The following is an 18,374-nucleotide window of genomic DNA, read 5'->3' as shown; positions in this document are numbered from 1 at the left end:
GCAACCACGATTTTTTATGGATGCCATTAATTCAATTTACTATGCTAATTCACACAAAACATATAATTCGAAACTTCACTTAACCACGTACTACAAACAAATGACATAATAAACCTGAACAAAATTATTATTTCAATTGCCCCTGGTGTGTTTATCATTAATTTGCCAAAAATGATAAATGGGAGAAATGAGAAAATCGAATATTTTTAAGCTGTTTTCTTGAATATACAGCTACATTTGCGTTATCTCCGCCGTAGTTAAAATAATACATTTAGGTGGCCATGACTGCTTCAATAACAAATTTGACGTTTCAATAAATTATTATTGTTGAAGTTGATTGAAAGTCATAATACATCGTTTATCTGAAAAAGAACGAATTGACTTTTTAATGATATTAGGATATGGTGAATTTATATCCTAACCGAAATCCAATAACAAGATCTACTGTCGGTAAATTACTAAAAAAGTTTAACGAAAATGGTTTAGTAAAAGATTTATCCTAATCAAGGCGCAGAAAAACTGCATCAATTGAAAACAAATCTTTAGATGTTTTTGTCCTGTTAGAAGTCGATGCACACTAGATAAATATCTAGAGAACTTGATATTTCGCAAACATCCGTAATGAAAATTTTATGTCATAATTAATTCCATCCATACAAAGTAACGTTGGTTCAAGAGTTGTCAGATTACGATTTTTATAGACGTGAAGAATTTGCAGACCTAATGTTGGATAAATGTTACAATCAAAACGATCCAAATTTTTTAAGTAATGTCATGTTTTGCGATGAGGCCACTTTTTGTATTAATGGAAACGTAAATGGGCATAATTGTAAATACTGGTCAGTAGCAATCCTCGTGTGTTGCGTGAATCCCACACCTAATATCCCGAAGGACTGAATGTATGAGCTGGAATAATAGGCGATAAAATCAATTGCATCTTTTCCGTTGAGGGTAACTTAAATAGTCCGGCGTATTTAGATTTATTGGAAAATAGTATCATTATACCTGAGTTGGTCTGGATATTTTCAAATTCAAGTATGTTTAAATTAAATTTGAAAAAAAACTTCATTATTAGACATTTTCAAACAATCTCCCAAACGACAATATTTGGCCACAACAAGATGGTGCCCCCCTCTCTATGCGTGTGTGGAGAGGCAATACCTAAATAGTTTTGTTTCCCAGAAGATGGATTGGAAGGGTGGATTTATCAAATGACCCCACCGATCAGCAGACATGAATCCTTTAGACTATTTCCTATGAAGTCACTTTAAAAACATCGTTTATAAAACTATACCTACCAATATTCAGGAATTAAAAAATAGGATTACCACAGAGATAAGAAGAATGGAGCAGTCAGGAATGTTGCAAAATGTATTGTAAAGTTTTAAAAATCGCATGCATTGTTGTCTTGAAGTAAATGGACAACATTGAGTATCTGCATTTGTCTTCACTGTATGTTTTCTAAAATTCGTAATTTTTCTACTTCACAAATGTGGATCTACTTCTAACCTGACACAAACATTCAAAAATTTGTTTTCAGGTTGATGCAGTTTTTCTACGCCATGATTTGGGTAAATATTTTACTGTACCAGTTTTGTTAAACTTTTTACCTACTACCAATATGTAATATCAGAAATTACGATACTAATATGAGTTTCGTAATGAGGTACTTTACCGCACTAGTGGAATGAACTCATGATTAAAAAATTCTTCGAATCGCTTATATTCTTTTTCGTATCTATTGCGGGATTTAGCGGGTTTGTATTGCGTTATCTGCAGCAAGTTCTATATCAGAATCCAAGTCGGAACTCGTGTCGATACAATTATACCAAACTGAAGTGAACACGTCAAAATTGAGAGTTCGCAAAATAAATCAACAATGAGCGCAACGCTTGCTTGTTACATTCTAATATCATTAATTTCAGAAATATTGACAAATTTTGAGTAAATAATTAACATTATTGGTAGTACGTAAAATAATGTACTATATTCGTATCGTAAATTCATATTACGATATTCAATGGGTTATCAAATATCCTATATGAATCTTTAAAACACTTATATCGTAAATATCTATTATTAACTTACTGACACTAGACCTTGTTACGAAATTCATATAAGTACATAAATTATTAAAGAATATTTAAATTAAACGAGTTTATTCAATCGTAGCCATCTAAATGTACAAGATTTTTTATAACTTTGGTCTAAATACTGAAAATTTATCTATAACTTCGAAATTATGGCATTTAGGTATAGAGAATATTACATAAAAAATAATCAGTTTTTCTAAAAATACAAAATATATAAGTTGATCCATTTGAAATAACAAAGTTCATTATTTTTTCGGAAAAAGGAAAGATCTGACAACAGTGTAGATACCACCATAATACCGGCCGTACCCTACGAGATATGACATTTTATTATTTTAGATCCTACATGTTCAAGTTTTAACAACTTTTCGGTATTACCTCCGGTTTCCATGAACCTGCATCGATTTGTATGAAAATTTTGAATTAACTAATTGACTTACCCCCACATTAAAAATCTACCCTATGCCGATATGTGCTCATTACTCTTAGGGGTAAAAACTACCCCTTATTGCAAAAAATCAATAAAACTGTAAATACAAGCATTTAATGAGTAGAGAAATAGTTCTAAGGTTTGAATAAAAGTTATTTAATGCTTTTTTATAATACTTATAATTTTTCAACCCTTATTTCAACCGGATTCATGATTTTACTATAAGTATTTTGCACTATACAGATAGTTTTAACTCATCGTGGGACAACCTGTATAGGAGACTAATTGAGTGGCCAAAAAGATTTGCAGATCTCAATCCTTTAGACTTATTTCTCTCTCAATATAAATATCACCAACGATTCCAGAAATTTCTATTTAGCAAAATTTTAAGACCAAAACGATCAATTTGGAGGATGTAATTGCGCAAATAACAAATAAATAGATTATGTCGCCTAAGACATTAAAAATGTTCAAAACTGGTGAATTAATGTCTAAACTAATTAAATTCAATTCTTTAATTGCTTGTTTTTCATAAATTTGTTACTTTCCAATATCTTTTGATTAGTAAGAAATAAAAATTCGATATTTGGTTGTTACGCACATCTTTACATACCCTATAAGAATAGCTATCTATAAATACAGACATTCTCTATTTATTATTATTTTATGCTTCTAAATGTTCTTGATTTTATGTCTCTTCTATTTTAAAATCGTTTCGACTTATTTAAGTCAAAATATTTTGATGAAGAGTTTGGAATGCCCTAAAATATTTTACCAGAACCTTTTTATATTTACTTTATTTATTAGACCTACGACTTGGAATGTCTTAGATATTATACATTTTTGACGCTACAGTTTTAGTCTATAGAAGAAAAAATTCTAGGTTGTTGATCAATGCTGACTAAATATTTTATGTAAACTACCAAGAAAACAAATAATGTAGTTTCTAAACAGAAAAATAAATACAATATATACAAAGTGGTAAATATTCGATAATAATTTAAACTGGTCGAGCACATTTCTAATAAACTAACAGCAATTATTTCAGTAATTTATAGATGTCGAAGTATATAATGCTTTTGGTAATTATTTAGTTTAGGTTTTAGGTTGCATACACCCGATTTACTTGAAATTTTAGTATGTTACAGTTTTTTATGCTGAAAAAGAAGATATATATATATATATATATATATATATATATATATATATATATATATATATATATATATATATATATGTTAAAAATTTAAAATATCTTTCAACACCCCCTTCTCCGCCCCAATCCTCTTCAACATTAAATATAATTAGTTACCACTAATGTAATGACACAAATCAATTTCAAACAATAATCATTTATTTACACGTACAAATAATCATTAATTTCTATTGAATACGTTCGTAACATTTCTTCAATAAATGCTGCCATTCTATTTGAATATGAATAATGTATTTTAAATAGAAATTCCCCAAAATACTGACGATAATGAGATCTAGTTTTTCCATAACGAGGTATGCTATCTCGAATATCTCCCCAAGTTGCTCAATGTTTTGAGTAACCTAACCTAACCTATCTAAAAAGTATGTGAAGAAATAATTTTCCGAATAATTTCTTCTTTTTAAGCATAAAAAACTGTATAACATACTAAAATTTCAACGAAATAGGCCGTATGCAACCTAAACTAAATAATTACCCCGCATTCTTTTTGTCTTATTTCTGTTATTTGTCGCCAATATGAGAAACGAATTATCCAAAACAAAATTTTGAAAGTTTTGTTTCAATATGTTCCAATGATGGAAATAATATTACAGTTATAGTAGATGAAACTTTTATACAAAATTAATAATAAAACAATGAAATCTAATAAAAACATTATTATGTCATGTAATATTCACAGCTATATCAATTGATCTAAAGATAATATAAATCAATAAATAGTCCATAGAAATGTTATAATTTTAGTAACCTTACTTTGCGTTTTTCTGAGAACGGAATTTTATTTTACCTATGTGGGTCAAGGAAAGCTTAATCTCAAGTTTGTGGGGTTTCATCCCTTGACCCCCGGTCGCCATATTAATTTACGGGGTGAAAAACTATTTTTGACGATATCTCGCGAACTATTGTCCCTACAAAAACTTCCTAAATACATAAATTGCGGCAAATCGCTTTGACTACAATTTTGTCTATGACACTTTTTACCATTAACCGCGAATTTAAAAAGTTATGAGCAAGTGCAAAAATTTTGTCAACAATTTCTTTTTTAGCTCAATAACTTTTTATTTTTTGATTTTGCAATAAAATTACCTCAGAGCAATTTCTTAGACCGTTCTTTTAGGTTTAATTTTATATGTGGATTTTTTGAATTCCACTGATTCTTGTGGCTAATAGAGCGCTCCAAAAGTGCTCACCACATTGTGCCAAAAACAAAATATTTGTTATCATTTCAGTTTTTTTTTATTTTTCTTTTCTTATCGTTAATATTATTATAATTTGCCCTTGGAGGCTCAGTTGTTTCTTCTTTCTAAGTCTATTCTCTCAGTTGTGCTACATATTTTCCTACATGTAGACGTATTAAACATTTCTGAAAGTATTAAATACAAGTTAAATAAAAGTTTTGTGGGCAGAATTTCTAATTGTTCGATAATCATCTCGATTTTTTTCAACTGTTCATCATGAGTGATTGCTTTATTTGTAAAAAACCTCTCGGGGACACTGAAGTGAGAAAAACATCAATCTACAAAAATTAAGTTTGATAAAACCACTATCACAAGAAAAATTTCTTGGGAATGAAAAAAACAAATCGAACTTAATAAATCTTCTCAAAACTGCTTTTTGAGAGGCGGGTTTTCATGTCGACCAAGCTGTATCACATGCAGATTCACTCATCGTCTCTTCTGCGCTTATTATATCTGAATCTTGTGATTATGTGGCAGAGGACATTGACATTCTCGTGTTGCTTTTTGCAGTAGGTAGAGAACGATCCAAAACCTTCTAAAGGTCGTGCATCAGATCAGTTATATAATCCTTCAAGTTTCATGTATGGAGATCTAATAGCACAGAATTTGTTGGTTCTCCATGCTTTCTCAGGTTGCGATACATCAGCAGTCTATAACATGGGGCAACTACAGTGTTATCTGGTGGTACCGCGCTCTTTTTGTCTGAAAAAGTTGATCCATCTTTGTTGGTTCTTGTTGGTGAACGTTTTTTCAAAGCATTATATGGCGGTAATAAAGAAGATTCACTGGATACCTTGCGGTATAAAAAATTTGCCAAAACTGTGACTAAAAATTCATTTAGCTTATCACCACTGCCTCCAAACTAAGATGTAGCTCGTTTTCACAGTCTTCAAGTATATCACCAGGTCCAGTCGTGGGTTGGGAGATATCAAAGTCGTGAAGATTGGGGCTGGAAGAAGCAAACAAACAAGTGGATGCCAATTCCAAGCATCCAGCACCCCCGGAGCATATGAAATTAATTTTTTGCAGATGTAAAGGAAATTGTGGAATCCTATGTGGCTGCACCACCGAAAATCGGTACCGTTTTCTGAACACCCTATATAAATTTTTGTCGAGATTTTCACAGATTCTGGAAGCTGTAAGTTTTATTTGTCCAAATCCCAAAAATATTAGACCTGCGTCACTTAAACTCAGAAATATGATTTTTTTAGTGAACGACTGCATGTGCCCAAAAATTTCCAAAATGTGAAATAATTAAAAAACTTTATGCATATTATGCCTCATATAAAGTTATATTGAAATACGAGGATGTTTTGAAAAATTCTTAGCCTGTTATAGAACTAAACAAAATTTCAATGCCAAAATATTTTATTACTCAACATATTCTCCTGTTAATTGGATACATTTATTACAGCGAACCTGCAACGTCTGTAGACCTTTAAAAAAATGTTTCATCTTGCTCTGCAAACCAGACCTCCACAGCTTTTATTACCTCCTCGTTAGAAGAAAATTTACGACCTTCTAAACTATTTTTCATTTGAGGAAAGAGATGATAGTCGGACGGAGCCAAATCTGGTGAATAAGGGTAGTGTTCTAGTAATTCAAACCCTAAATCACGAATTTTTTGCATGGCAACATAAGATTTGTGTGCAGGGGCGTTGTCCTGTAAAAACAAAATAACATTGGATAGCTTTTCGAGTCTTTTCTTTTTATTTTTTCCCGTAGAGAGATCAGTAATGGTCGAATAGTAATCTACAGTTATTGTTCTACCTTTATCCAAAAAATCAATCATCAGCAGATTTTTGGACACGAAACTTCTTAGGTCTTAGAGAACCAGAGTGTCACCATTCCATCGATTGTTGATTTGATTCTGGATGGGGCTGACACAGAAACTGGCCTACCTGATCGGTCATTATCTTCAATGGAAAATTTACCTCTTTTGAAGCATGTTAGACTAAACAAATGATAGCTAATGCTGAGTTTGGTAATGAGGCAAAATGAAAGAACTATAGATAGACAAAACTTTCAAAAGAATATTCGATGTCGAGTAATCAATATTTTTTATATAAATTGACCAAACCAAAATCAGTATGACTATGAATTTTAGTTTTGTTATATATATATATATATATATATATATATATATATATATATATATATATATATATATATAATTTTGTATACTTTTGATTTTTTTGTAAAAGTTGTATTTAATTAAAGTGTCTATAAGAAAGTGAGTTTTCAGGAGACGATTTATAATTGACACTAAGTCGTGGAAATATATTTCATAAATTCTATTCTATGTCGAAACCACCACCTCTTTCAGATAGGATAAACATGATTCGGTAAATAGTTATCGAGCTACTTAAAAGTATTCAACTGTAAAATAGTTAATCACTTTTAGGATTTCCTTATATATTTACACCGTTAATTCCGTTAACCAAAACATTTTCTATCCGGTATTGCTTGTACATCACATTATTAAATAAGGCTGGGTTGATTATTCTATAAGCTGTTCTACAAATTCTCCTTCCTCAACAGAAAAAAAAAAGGTTCATAGATCAGCTCCTACCAAACAATCCGCCTAATTTAATCATTGTTATGGAGAACGTATCTTATCATTCCCGAAAATCATTTGTCCATCAATATCCGTACACGCACACAACGAATTTTCTATACTGTAGAATACAGAAAATGTAGCATTTCTTTGGAACTGGTACTTGGAGTAAAAATAGGGTCGGTGCATTGTTCTTCGGAGCTTCCTGATGATACGTTGTCTCCAGTACCTTCTAGAACAATATTTTGCGGATCTAAAGGCGCAATCGTTAGAGGAAAGTACCTTAAACCGGACCCCTGGTCTTCTGATACTGCATGCTCCTGAACTTTGTCCTATTCAACTGTAAACAGTAGTTTAGGCATCTACCACTTTGTAGTGGAGCGCACACATAGCCCACTTCACATGTTCACCATTACATATTTTGATAGTGAAAAAAGTTTTTGAGCAGTGCTACAGTTTTCGTTATTTTTCCCAGATATTTTCAGGTAAGCTGCTATATCTATATATATTCTAAAATGGCAAGTTTTAAGTTTATTGTTTATCATCAAAACGTTCCATTTAGATATTTGGTTCAACATTAATAGAGTTAACAAACTTATGGCTTTGGTCGCGTTAAACCGGACCTCCTCTTGTTGCTGGTGCTGAAAAAGAAGTGTACATATGCGTTTTTTAAATTTTTTTATTTTTATTTTGACAAGGGGTATGGTTTCGGCAACCATATCACAAATTGAAAAAGTATAATTTTTAATAAAATCATTTTTATTATACTAATGTTGAATCGGATTTTTTTAATGTAAAAGTTAAATGATGCTTAACATTACAAAGTAAATATTAGATGATTTTAAAACATAATTTGTTACTATTTTCATTTTTTTTAAATCAAAAACCAAACAGGGGTCCGGTTTTCGGCACTCTCCACTATCCTCTATTGTTAAATCTTCGTTATGGGGAACAGGTCGTATACCAGACGGCAAATTTGGATACTCGATCTTGTGCTTTCCTTTCTTAGAATAACCTTCAGTCTTTGTTAAACAAAAATAGCAGTCGTCAAAATGGTTAGTAGGTTCCCGCCATACTATTGGAATTGCAAAAGGCATTTTTTCCCATTCATCTGTTTATTTTGGTCTCCAATTAAAGTACCAAAATATTTGAAATAGGCTTTTCTCACATTTTCGGAAAATGGTCTGGCTTGAGATTTCACCATAAATTCTCCACAATTATAACAAAATTTGTCAGAAGTTTTGCAACTGCGGCGCGTTTGACTCGAAATTTTCGTCTTTATAATCACTTTTTGCATATGAACAGAGAAATACTATGAAACTCAACAGAATACTAATTTTTAATGTTATTTTTATGTTTATTATTCTGAATAATATAGTTAAGGTATTTTTATGGCCATAAAATTTACCGATATTAACCGCCCCTTTATAAAATTATAAAACCTGCTAATATAAACAGGGATAAATGAGCTATTAAAAAGTGTTACGTGTTAGGGGTTAATAAATATTTTTTCTATTATTGAAGGGATTTTTCCATTTTAAAAATAAAGGTCTTGCCTGTGTTACGAAAATTTTGTCGACTAGTGTAATTTGCCGTTAACTAAATCAACAAGTGTTTTAAAAATGTAAAACCACTACATATAGACCGGGATCCCTCGCCCTTTTTCGTAAGTGATTACTAACAAGCTAATTTTTCGTCAGTAGCTTCATTTTGACGAGACGCCCAACATTAGCTAGTACAAAAATTTCGTAAGTGGTGGCTAACAGGGGTAATGAGGACATAATTTGTTGATTTAGTGGTTATCAAAAATTTATTACTAACTGGTTTTTTAATTTATAATTCTTATAATAATAATCTAAAGTAGCCGAAAAAATATTTGTCCTACAAAATGCTAGGTTTGATCAACGGGGTCCCATTTTTGCAACATGTACTATTTACGAGGTCATGAAAAATTATTACTAACCAGCTGATTTTTTTTTTGTTGGTTAGTTAATAATTATATAATTTAACGCCCACATTGTCCTACAAATTGCATGGTATATTTTGCTGATCCTCCAATGGAATTTGAAATTCATAACAATAAAAATCTATTCATTCTGTACATTTTTCTATTGGAGTTTAGTTATATTAGTACGCATGCGCGCGATGCGAATTATCTTTACAATATATCGAAAGGTCAGTCCGTTAGCGATGAAATATATCAATTTTTATCATCAGTTGAAATAGAGGGTGAAAAACAGCATCAGAATTTCATTACTGAGACTCGGATAACACCAGATAGGTTTGATGGAGCCATTAGTAAAAATAAAATTATTAATTTTGATTACAAGAATACGAAAAAAGTCAAAATTAATGGAAAAGTCAAAGAAATTAAAATGCAAAGAGATGTTTTTGGCCGTTTACTTTATGCATCAGTAGAAAATAAAATTGATATAGAAAAAGCATTAAGTTATCCTCTAGCTCCTGTTCCTTTTTCACTCTGTCATACTAATGGATCGATATGCAAGACCCCTAAATCTGTGATTATTAATGAATTACTAGAATATCAAACCGAAATTGAAAATCCTCCAGAAGCAGACATTCACTTAATTGATGGATTTTATTTATTACATACGCTGAAGATACTGATGAAGATGAGGAGAGTGATGCCAGTAGTGAGGATGAATGTTTTTCTGATGAGTCAGATGAAAATTAATTACTTTTTTATATAAAAATATCTACTTTTTCATGTATGTTACATAATAAAGTTGATTTATTTCAATAAATATATTTTCACTTTACCTCATGTTGCACATAGGAAAAAGGAAAATTACGATTATTGTAGGACTACGGATGCATACCAGTTTTTTTGTAGGACATTGTTTTATTCGGATAAAAAACACACTAATGTACGTGATACTTTTGTCCTACAGTTACTAATAAAAAAAATGGTCCTGTGGTATGGACAACTTAGGAGTCTAGGACTAGAAAAACGTTCCACGTAATGTGTAGGACAATGTGGGCGTTAAATTATATAATTTAACGCCCACAACAAAAAAACAATCAGCTGGTTAGTAATAATTTTTCATGACCTCGTAAATAGTACATGTTGCAAAAATGGGACCTCGTTGATCAAACCTAGCATTTTGTAGGACAAATATTTTTTCGGCTAATTTAGATTATTATTATAAGAATTATAAATAAAAAAACCAGTTAGTAATGAATTTTTGATAACCACTAAATCAACAAATTATGTTCTCATTACCCCTGTTAGCTACCACTTACGAAATTTTTGTACTAGCTAATGTTGGGCGTCTCGTCAAAATGAAGCTACTGACGAAAAATTAGCTTGTTAGTAATCACTTACGAAAAAGGGCGAGGGATCCCGGTCTAATAACATTCTACATGTTGAATAGACGTATTTTGCTCGATTTCTTTAATTGTTTTTCCAGATAATACATAATGATCGTAATAATTAATAGTTGCTATAGTTACACCACATAAACAGTTTCTTATATCTTTAAGATTTATGAAAAATTATTGAAAAAGTATCAAAAAATGGCAGAGACTAACAATATAATCATTATTCATAGAGTAAATATTCGGAACGACTACAGTGTTAATAAACACTTTGTAATTCCCTCATTTTACTCAGTAAATAAGATCGTTCTTTAACGATTCATAAAAAAAGTCGATAAAACTGTTAATTTTTTTGTAAAACAAAATTTATATATAAGGTGCATTTTTTCCGATCCCAGATGATCATGAAATCAAAATACATTGAAGTACAATGAAATTACTAGATAATTATCGTTTTTGTCATAATATTATTAACTAATTGCTTTCTTGCTAGCTCTTAATTATCAATCATAAATGATAAAAACAACCGTCCAAATCATAAGTTCTAATCTTTATATCTAGGTACTCCTAATCAATTTTTATTCAACAAAACCCTGATATATATAAAGAATCGCATAACATTATTATAATAAAAAAAATAATATTGAAGTTGTATACTTATAAAAAAATGTAAAATTGGGTCATCTGACATTTCTAAGGTTACCAAATAAATTTAAATTGAAGAGAAACTCAATTAATAAAAATAGTAGTTAATACATACATATCCATACATGTTGAATTTGACCATAAACAAAATAAATATCACATAAATATTATCACAAGATCACTACAATAACTTTCACTCAAAAAATCACGCGTGCTAATCCCCCACTCAACAGAATGTTAATGATGTCAGACGATTTATTTAAAAATGATTTTCAAACTGTGAAAAACTCAAAAATAAACCGTAACGATTTATACCAAATTCATTGAATACTCGTGCGCGTTTACCCGGCTGTGAAGTGGACTGTTTTTCAACATAAACAAAACTAGTTATTTCAAAATAGTATTGGTTTTAAATTTAACCTACCATAAACACAACGCAATAACCAACTAATGTTGTCGAAAGAAGAGAATGATAATGAAATCGTTGCTGTTATTAATTTGTATGATGTCATCAACATAGGCGTGTGCAATTATTTTTACGATGGTACGATGCAAGGTGTTTTCTTTCTCAGCGGTCGGGGAACCGGGGTAAATTACCCCAAATGGGGTAAAAATGAAATTTTTGGTGGTAAAAATGAAACTTTTATGTGTAAAATGTACATATTTTTTATTTGCTATTTTATAAACCTGTTAGTATTTTTTTCAACTTAATCAATTTAGCGACATATGCAGGCCACGCCATCTCACTTCCCACCACTAGAGTGTTCTCGAGTTATATTTTTGCGCAGTAAAGCACAGCCCGACTACCTGCTCAGTCCGTGCCATGCCGTCAAGATACAAATATATTAACTAGTCAGAGAGCGAGTTTTTACTAGTTAGTTGCTGACAAGACCACCATTTTATCATTAATCATCGATATATCGATCAAGGTAAGCCGCAATTTGAAAATTTAATTCAAGTATTATACAACTATTATTTTCTGTCTCCCTTCAGATGGCAGCAAATAGAAAAGAACATACCAAGACGAATTCCTTAATTACGGTTTTACACAAATAGGAGACAATGGTACAATGAAACCACAGTATGTATGAAGGTACTGACTCAGAATCTTTCAAAAAAAGTCAATTGAAGAAATATTTAGATAATTTGCATTCACACCTATCTTTCAAACCATGAGAATACTTTGCAAATTTAGAAATATTTATTAAAAGACAAAGATTGGATAGCAACTTGTTTGGTACATTTGATCAGCGTTCAACATCAAGGGCTAGCTTTGAAGTAGCTTAGTTGATTGTTCGAAATAAGAAACCATACTCTATTGGTGAAGATTTGGTTAAACCAGCTGCTGTAAAAATGGCAGAGATTATGTGTGGTCAGAAAGAAGCGAAGAAACTGAATTCAGTGCCCTTATCTGCGAGAATTGTGATAAAACGAATTTCTATATTAGCAGAAAATGTGAAAGAACAGGTTATTTTCGCATTAAAACAGGGTAAATTTTTTGCTATTCGGCTTGATGAGACAACTGATTTTAGTGGCAATTTACAGCTAATGATATATGTTCGCAACAAAGGTGCAGATAATTTTGAAGAGGAATTGCTTTTTTGTTCAACTCTCGAGTTGAGATCTCGTGGAATTGATGTCTACAATAAAGTAAATTAATACTTCATTGCGCAAAGTTTAGAATGGGAAAACTGTATTTCTGTATCTCTGGATGGAGCTCCAGTTGTGTGGATCATATTAATGGTTTTTCGGCTTGCGTAAAAAAAATAACCCAAATATTGTAGTTACTCACTGTATGATCCATCGCCAGGCCCTTATGGTCAAATATTTAGAACCTACACTGGAAGCTTTCATGCATGATGTCATCAAGATTGTAAATTTTACCAAGGGACACGCGGCTATTTCGTGAATTATGTGAGAAAGGTGGCTCCCTCGTGAAAATGTACTAAATCGAGTGTGGACTCTCGAAAGTCGGAATTTTTATGGTTGATCAAAAAAATATTCTCGCAGATAAGTTTAAAAACTACCTGGGTTGCATATCTCGCATATTTAGCGAACATTTTTGAGAGTATGAATATATTAAACAAAGAATTGCAAGGTAAGAATATTAATATCATTTCAGCGAGAAAAATACTGTAAGCGTTTGGATTAAAGCTGCAATATTGGAAACAGAAAGTAGAACAGAACAAGATAGCTTCTTTTTCAAGGTTGACTTTGTTTTTGGAAGATTGCGAAAATATTACTTTTGCTGACATCAAGGATACAATTGTAAGACATCTTATCAAACTCAGAAAGCGGTTCTCAGATTACTTTCCAGATCTTCATACACGTACATTTAGTTGGATTGTAGATCTTTTAAAGGATGATTCACATTATCAGACATGCAACGACAAGGCAAGGACCGACAAAGACCCGATAGTTGCGGCAGCAATTTACATTATACGCTAGGTATTCGACATCTCAACGGGTTGTTTGTGATAAATTAGTTTTTGCTAAACAAAATTAGAAACGTAGTGTTACAAAGTGAGCAACGCTCGTGTGTTTAGAAATTTTACCAATAAAGATCCAGCTACAATGGATGTATTGCTTAATGAAGATGAAGCCGTAAAGAAGAAACAAAAACGATTATGGGTGCATAAAATGTTACAAAAACGTAAAACTGAAGGAGAATATCATACTTTATATAAAGAACTGGTAGACGACGAAAGAAAATTTTTCCAATATTTCCGAATGTCAAAGTATCAATTTTATTATTTGCTAGATAAAGTATCTATCGACTTAAATAGAGAAAAGAGAAAAACTTTTTTTTATTATCCATTTTGTTATATAAATACAAATCCTCAAACTTCATTGAAGTATCGCAAAAATCCAAATTAACTGTTCACACTATCAAGCAAGTACGTGTCACGTACAGGCACAGACACGAAAAACATTCTTGCCAAGAACATCGGTCCGCTTCGTCGCTGCCTTTACGTGTCGTTGCCGCGTCGTTGTCGGTTAGTGTGTACATCAATATTTATTTATATAAAAGAATGGTTTGTCGTGTCTTTGTCGGTTCTTGCCGTTGCATGTCTGATAATGTGAATCATCCTTAAATGTGAAATTGCTATGATACCTGAAGAACCTTCAGCTTTGGCAGAAGCAATTCTTGGACTTCGATCTAATACTGAATTCAATTTGAGAGTAAACCAAATCTGTCGTCTTTTTGGATGTCAACAGCAGCAAAGGCTTTTAAAATTGCACATGAAGAGGCGGTAAAAATTGCTGCCATTTGGAACAACATATTTATGCGATTTATATTACTATTATTACCGTTATGTATTACTAGGTATTACATTCATAAATAAATGATGTTTAAATTAATTTTCTTTCTTTTCAAAATTATCATGGGAGGCTATAATATGAAACATGCTAATAATAATAATTTCTAATCTCAAAATACGATCGTAGGTTTTCCATTTAGTATAAGCTGGCCATGAAAACTTTGTTCATAAACGGGACAGTCATATTATTTTTGCGTTTGAGGAGTAGGATACAGGAAAGAACAATATCAAATATGCTGGACATTCCAAAATTTATTTTACTTTTAAATTTTAAAGCCTTTAAAACATCAAAAAGTGTAAAATATTTTTAGGATGTTTATTACTGGCCTAACCCAAAACTAAATAAAAATGTTTTATAGTTAAGCATGTTTATGCAAAACACTCATTATGTTTATGAAATTATTGAAACAAAATACAAAACAGGGTATTTACAAAACTTCAATACATCCTGTTACAAAATTTTTTTCCTAAAATAAAACAAATTTTGTTCAATTAAATAGTCATGTATACCAGTGGCAGTTAAATCAACATTATCACTTGAATTTGCTGATTGTTGTGTAGTTTCTTTTTCTTTGTTCCAAAGTACTTCTGTGAACTGTTTATTTTTTTCCAATACACTTTTGTTTTTTATGAGCATTTCGAAAAACTCATCACAAGAATCGTCGAAGTTCACTCGGACCATGGAACTTACCGTTTAGATCTGTAGACGAGATTTTTCAGATGACCAAATGTTATTTATCGGGGAAAATACAGAAGTGAATCTACATCTTTACCGAATGAGTAATAAGAAATTATCAAGGGACTGAATAAAACTTAAATAATTCAAATTTTTGTATTACTGACAAAAAAACCGGACTTTTCGTAAACCGATGGGACAACCCTAATAGCCCGTTCACAACGGGACGTATGGCCAGCCTAATTTATTACATAGTTGTGTATTTTTACAGTTTAGATTAGTTGCAAGTTGCAGAGAGATTATGAAAAATTTGGAAGAGCCGCGTAAACGCCTACAGAAGTTAATGGAGAAACATCAACATAAAATTTGTATAAATCATTTACAGATAAACATTTTTGTAAATGTGTTGATGCCAGAAGAATTAGTTTTTCATCACTGAATAAGGCTTGTGACTGACACACAGATGACGTTGCCATTGTCAAATCCATATGATTTTAATGAAGTACCAACTTTCTAAAGACTGTGAAATTTCATGATATTTCGATTAGTCAGCCATTCAAGTGAAGCTACTTTTTTTATATTCAAAACAATTTCGTGTGTTAATTTATCATTGCTACTTGATGAAAAAAATATTATACAAGCTCTACAATGGCTTCAAAAGTGTTTTTCGGACTCTGCTCCATAGCAAAGAACCATTTGCTAAATTTAAATGTAGTCGTATCGACACCGATGATGGTGAACGTTCTGGTCGTCCAATTGAAGAGGTTACTCCAGAAAACATCAAAAAAGTTCACAAATTGGTTATAATTAATCGTGAATTAAAATTACGTGAGGCAGCTAAGGCCGTAAAGATATCAGAAGGCAGTGTAATTATAATTTGTTTATAGTTATGCATAAACATTTGACCATTAGAAAGATTCTTTGAAAGTGGATGCCACGTTTACTCACAGTCGATCAAAAACAAAGTGTGTTCATGATTCAGAACAGTGTTCAGCCATGTTTACACGTAATAAATCAGATTTTTTATGTCGATATGTGACAATGGATAAAACATGGATCCATCACTTCACTTCGGACTCAAAACGATCATCATCTGAGTGGACTGCAGCCGGTAAACCATGTCCGAAGTGTCCAATGGCACAACAGTCAGCTGGGAAGGTTATGGTGAGTATTTGGGGATGCGCATGGAATATTGTTCATCGATTATCTCCAAAAGGGAGAGACAATCAATATCGAAGATTACATAGAGTTGTTAGATCGTTGGAATGCAAAAATTAAGGAAAAACGACCTCATATGTCGAAGAAAAAAACCACTGTTTCACCAAAACAATGCACCGATTCACAAGTTGTTGGAAACTTTGATTAAATTGAACAAATTACACTTCGAATTGCTTCCCTCATCCAACTTATAGTTCAGATTTGGCTCCGAGTGACTACTAGCCTTTCGCTGATATCAAAAAAATGCCAGCCGGTAAGAAATTCAGCTCAAATGAAGAAGAAATTGTTAAAACTGAAGCCTATTTTGTGGAAAAATACAAATCCTTCTACAAGAACGACATTAAAAAGTTAGAGAAGCGTTGGAATTATTATATTGATCTTGAGAGAGATTACATTAATGAATAAAATCGAGTTTTGGCAAAAAAATGTGTTTTTCTTAGTCAGACGACATTTGGAGTGATGTGTTAGCAGTACGCTGGATGTTGGGAAATTGACAGAAGGACACAAACTGATGTACAGAAGTACGCAACGGTTTTCTTAGCTAATTTTTTTAATCTACTCGTACCCATGACTAATATGAAGACATATACGCTGATGTCTTTAAAGAATAGTTCGAACAAATGATAGATCTTCTTCCTCAGAACTGTATAATATGAATGAATAATGCAGGTTACCACTCGAGACTTTTGGAAAAATTGCCTGCATCCAAGTGGTTAAAAAAATTTACAGAATTGACTAAATTTAAAGAGAAAGTTTCAGGTTCTGTGTGAAAAGAAGATAGATTCATCTTCTAATTCCGATTTGGATTTGGAAGAAGGTGGTTAGTTTTTACATTAAAACTATCATTTATGAACATAGCGTTGTTTAAAAACACATATAACTGTATAACTAAACTCATGGTCAAAAATAACGCACCACTCTTTATTTCAACATCAAAACTTAAAATGTTAATCTTTTGGGTTTCTTTTTTTTTTCTATCAAAGTTATATGCGATATGTCCAACTATTCCTAAAGAAGAGGCGTTTTTCTTTGAACTTATGTGCGAGACATCGCATTGCCATGGAGGAGAATGATTCATCTTCTGCGATTGGTTTCCCTGATTTTTTCGCACAAATCTTGCAAACAAATGTTGGTGCATCATCCAGAATTGACCAATCTACGTTGCTCTAATATAACGGTTGCGATATGTCCAGCTATTCCTAAAGAAAAGGCGTTTTTCTTTGAGCTTATATGCGAGAACTAGCTTTGTCGTGGTGGAGAATTATTCGTCTTCTGCGATTGGTTTCCCTGATTTTTTCGCACAAATCTTGCAAACAAATGTTGGTGCATCATTCAGAATTGACCATTCTACGTTGCTCTAATGGAACGTTGGCGATATGTCCAGCTATTAATAAAGAAAAGGTGATTTTCTTTGAACTTATGTGCGAAAGCTCGCATTGTCGTGGTGGAGAATGATTCGTCTTCTCGATTGGTTTCCCTGATTTTCTCGCACAAATCTTGCAAGCAAATGCTGAAGTACCATTCAAAATTCGAAGTGCTTCATGTACGAATAACTTTTGTTAGATTTGACTCGTCTTGAAAGACCAATCAGTCGACTGTTTCGAGTTCATATGCATAGATCCATGATAAGTCGCCTGTC

At 31.9% G+C, this 18,374-nt stretch overlaps 1 protein-coding gene across 3 annotated transcripts in view; it reads right to left on the bottom strand.

The window, feature by feature from the left end:
- The window catches only part of LOC130447949 (protein diaphanous), a 141,138-nt gene that overhangs the window by 103,108 nt on the left and 19,656 nt on the right, over positions 1–18,374 (bottom strand). Inside the window, exon 1 of one of the 3 annotated variants that reach the window (XM_056785024.1) lies at positions 11,634–11,968. The exons of the other annotated variants lie outside the window; for them this stretch is intronic. Within the exon in view, the coding sequence (XP_056641002.1) occupies positions 11,634–11,660 (27 nt within the window). The 5' untranslated portion in view covers positions 11,661–11,968. Of the gene's footprint in view, positions 1–11,633; positions 11,969–18,374 lie in introns of those variants that run through there. 3 annotated transcript variants of the gene reach the window in all.

Source organism: Diorhabda sublineata, chromosome 8, assembly GCF_026230105.1.
Source record: "Diorhabda sublineata isolate icDioSubl1.1 chromosome 8, icDioSubl1.1, whole genome shotgun sequence".
NCBI classification, from domain to species: domain Eukaryota; kingdom Metazoa; phylum Arthropoda; class Insecta; order Coleoptera; family Chrysomelidae; genus Diorhabda; species Diorhabda sublineata.
Note: the sequence above shows the minus strand (reverse complement) of the source record. Positions and strands in the feature narration are given on the sequence as shown.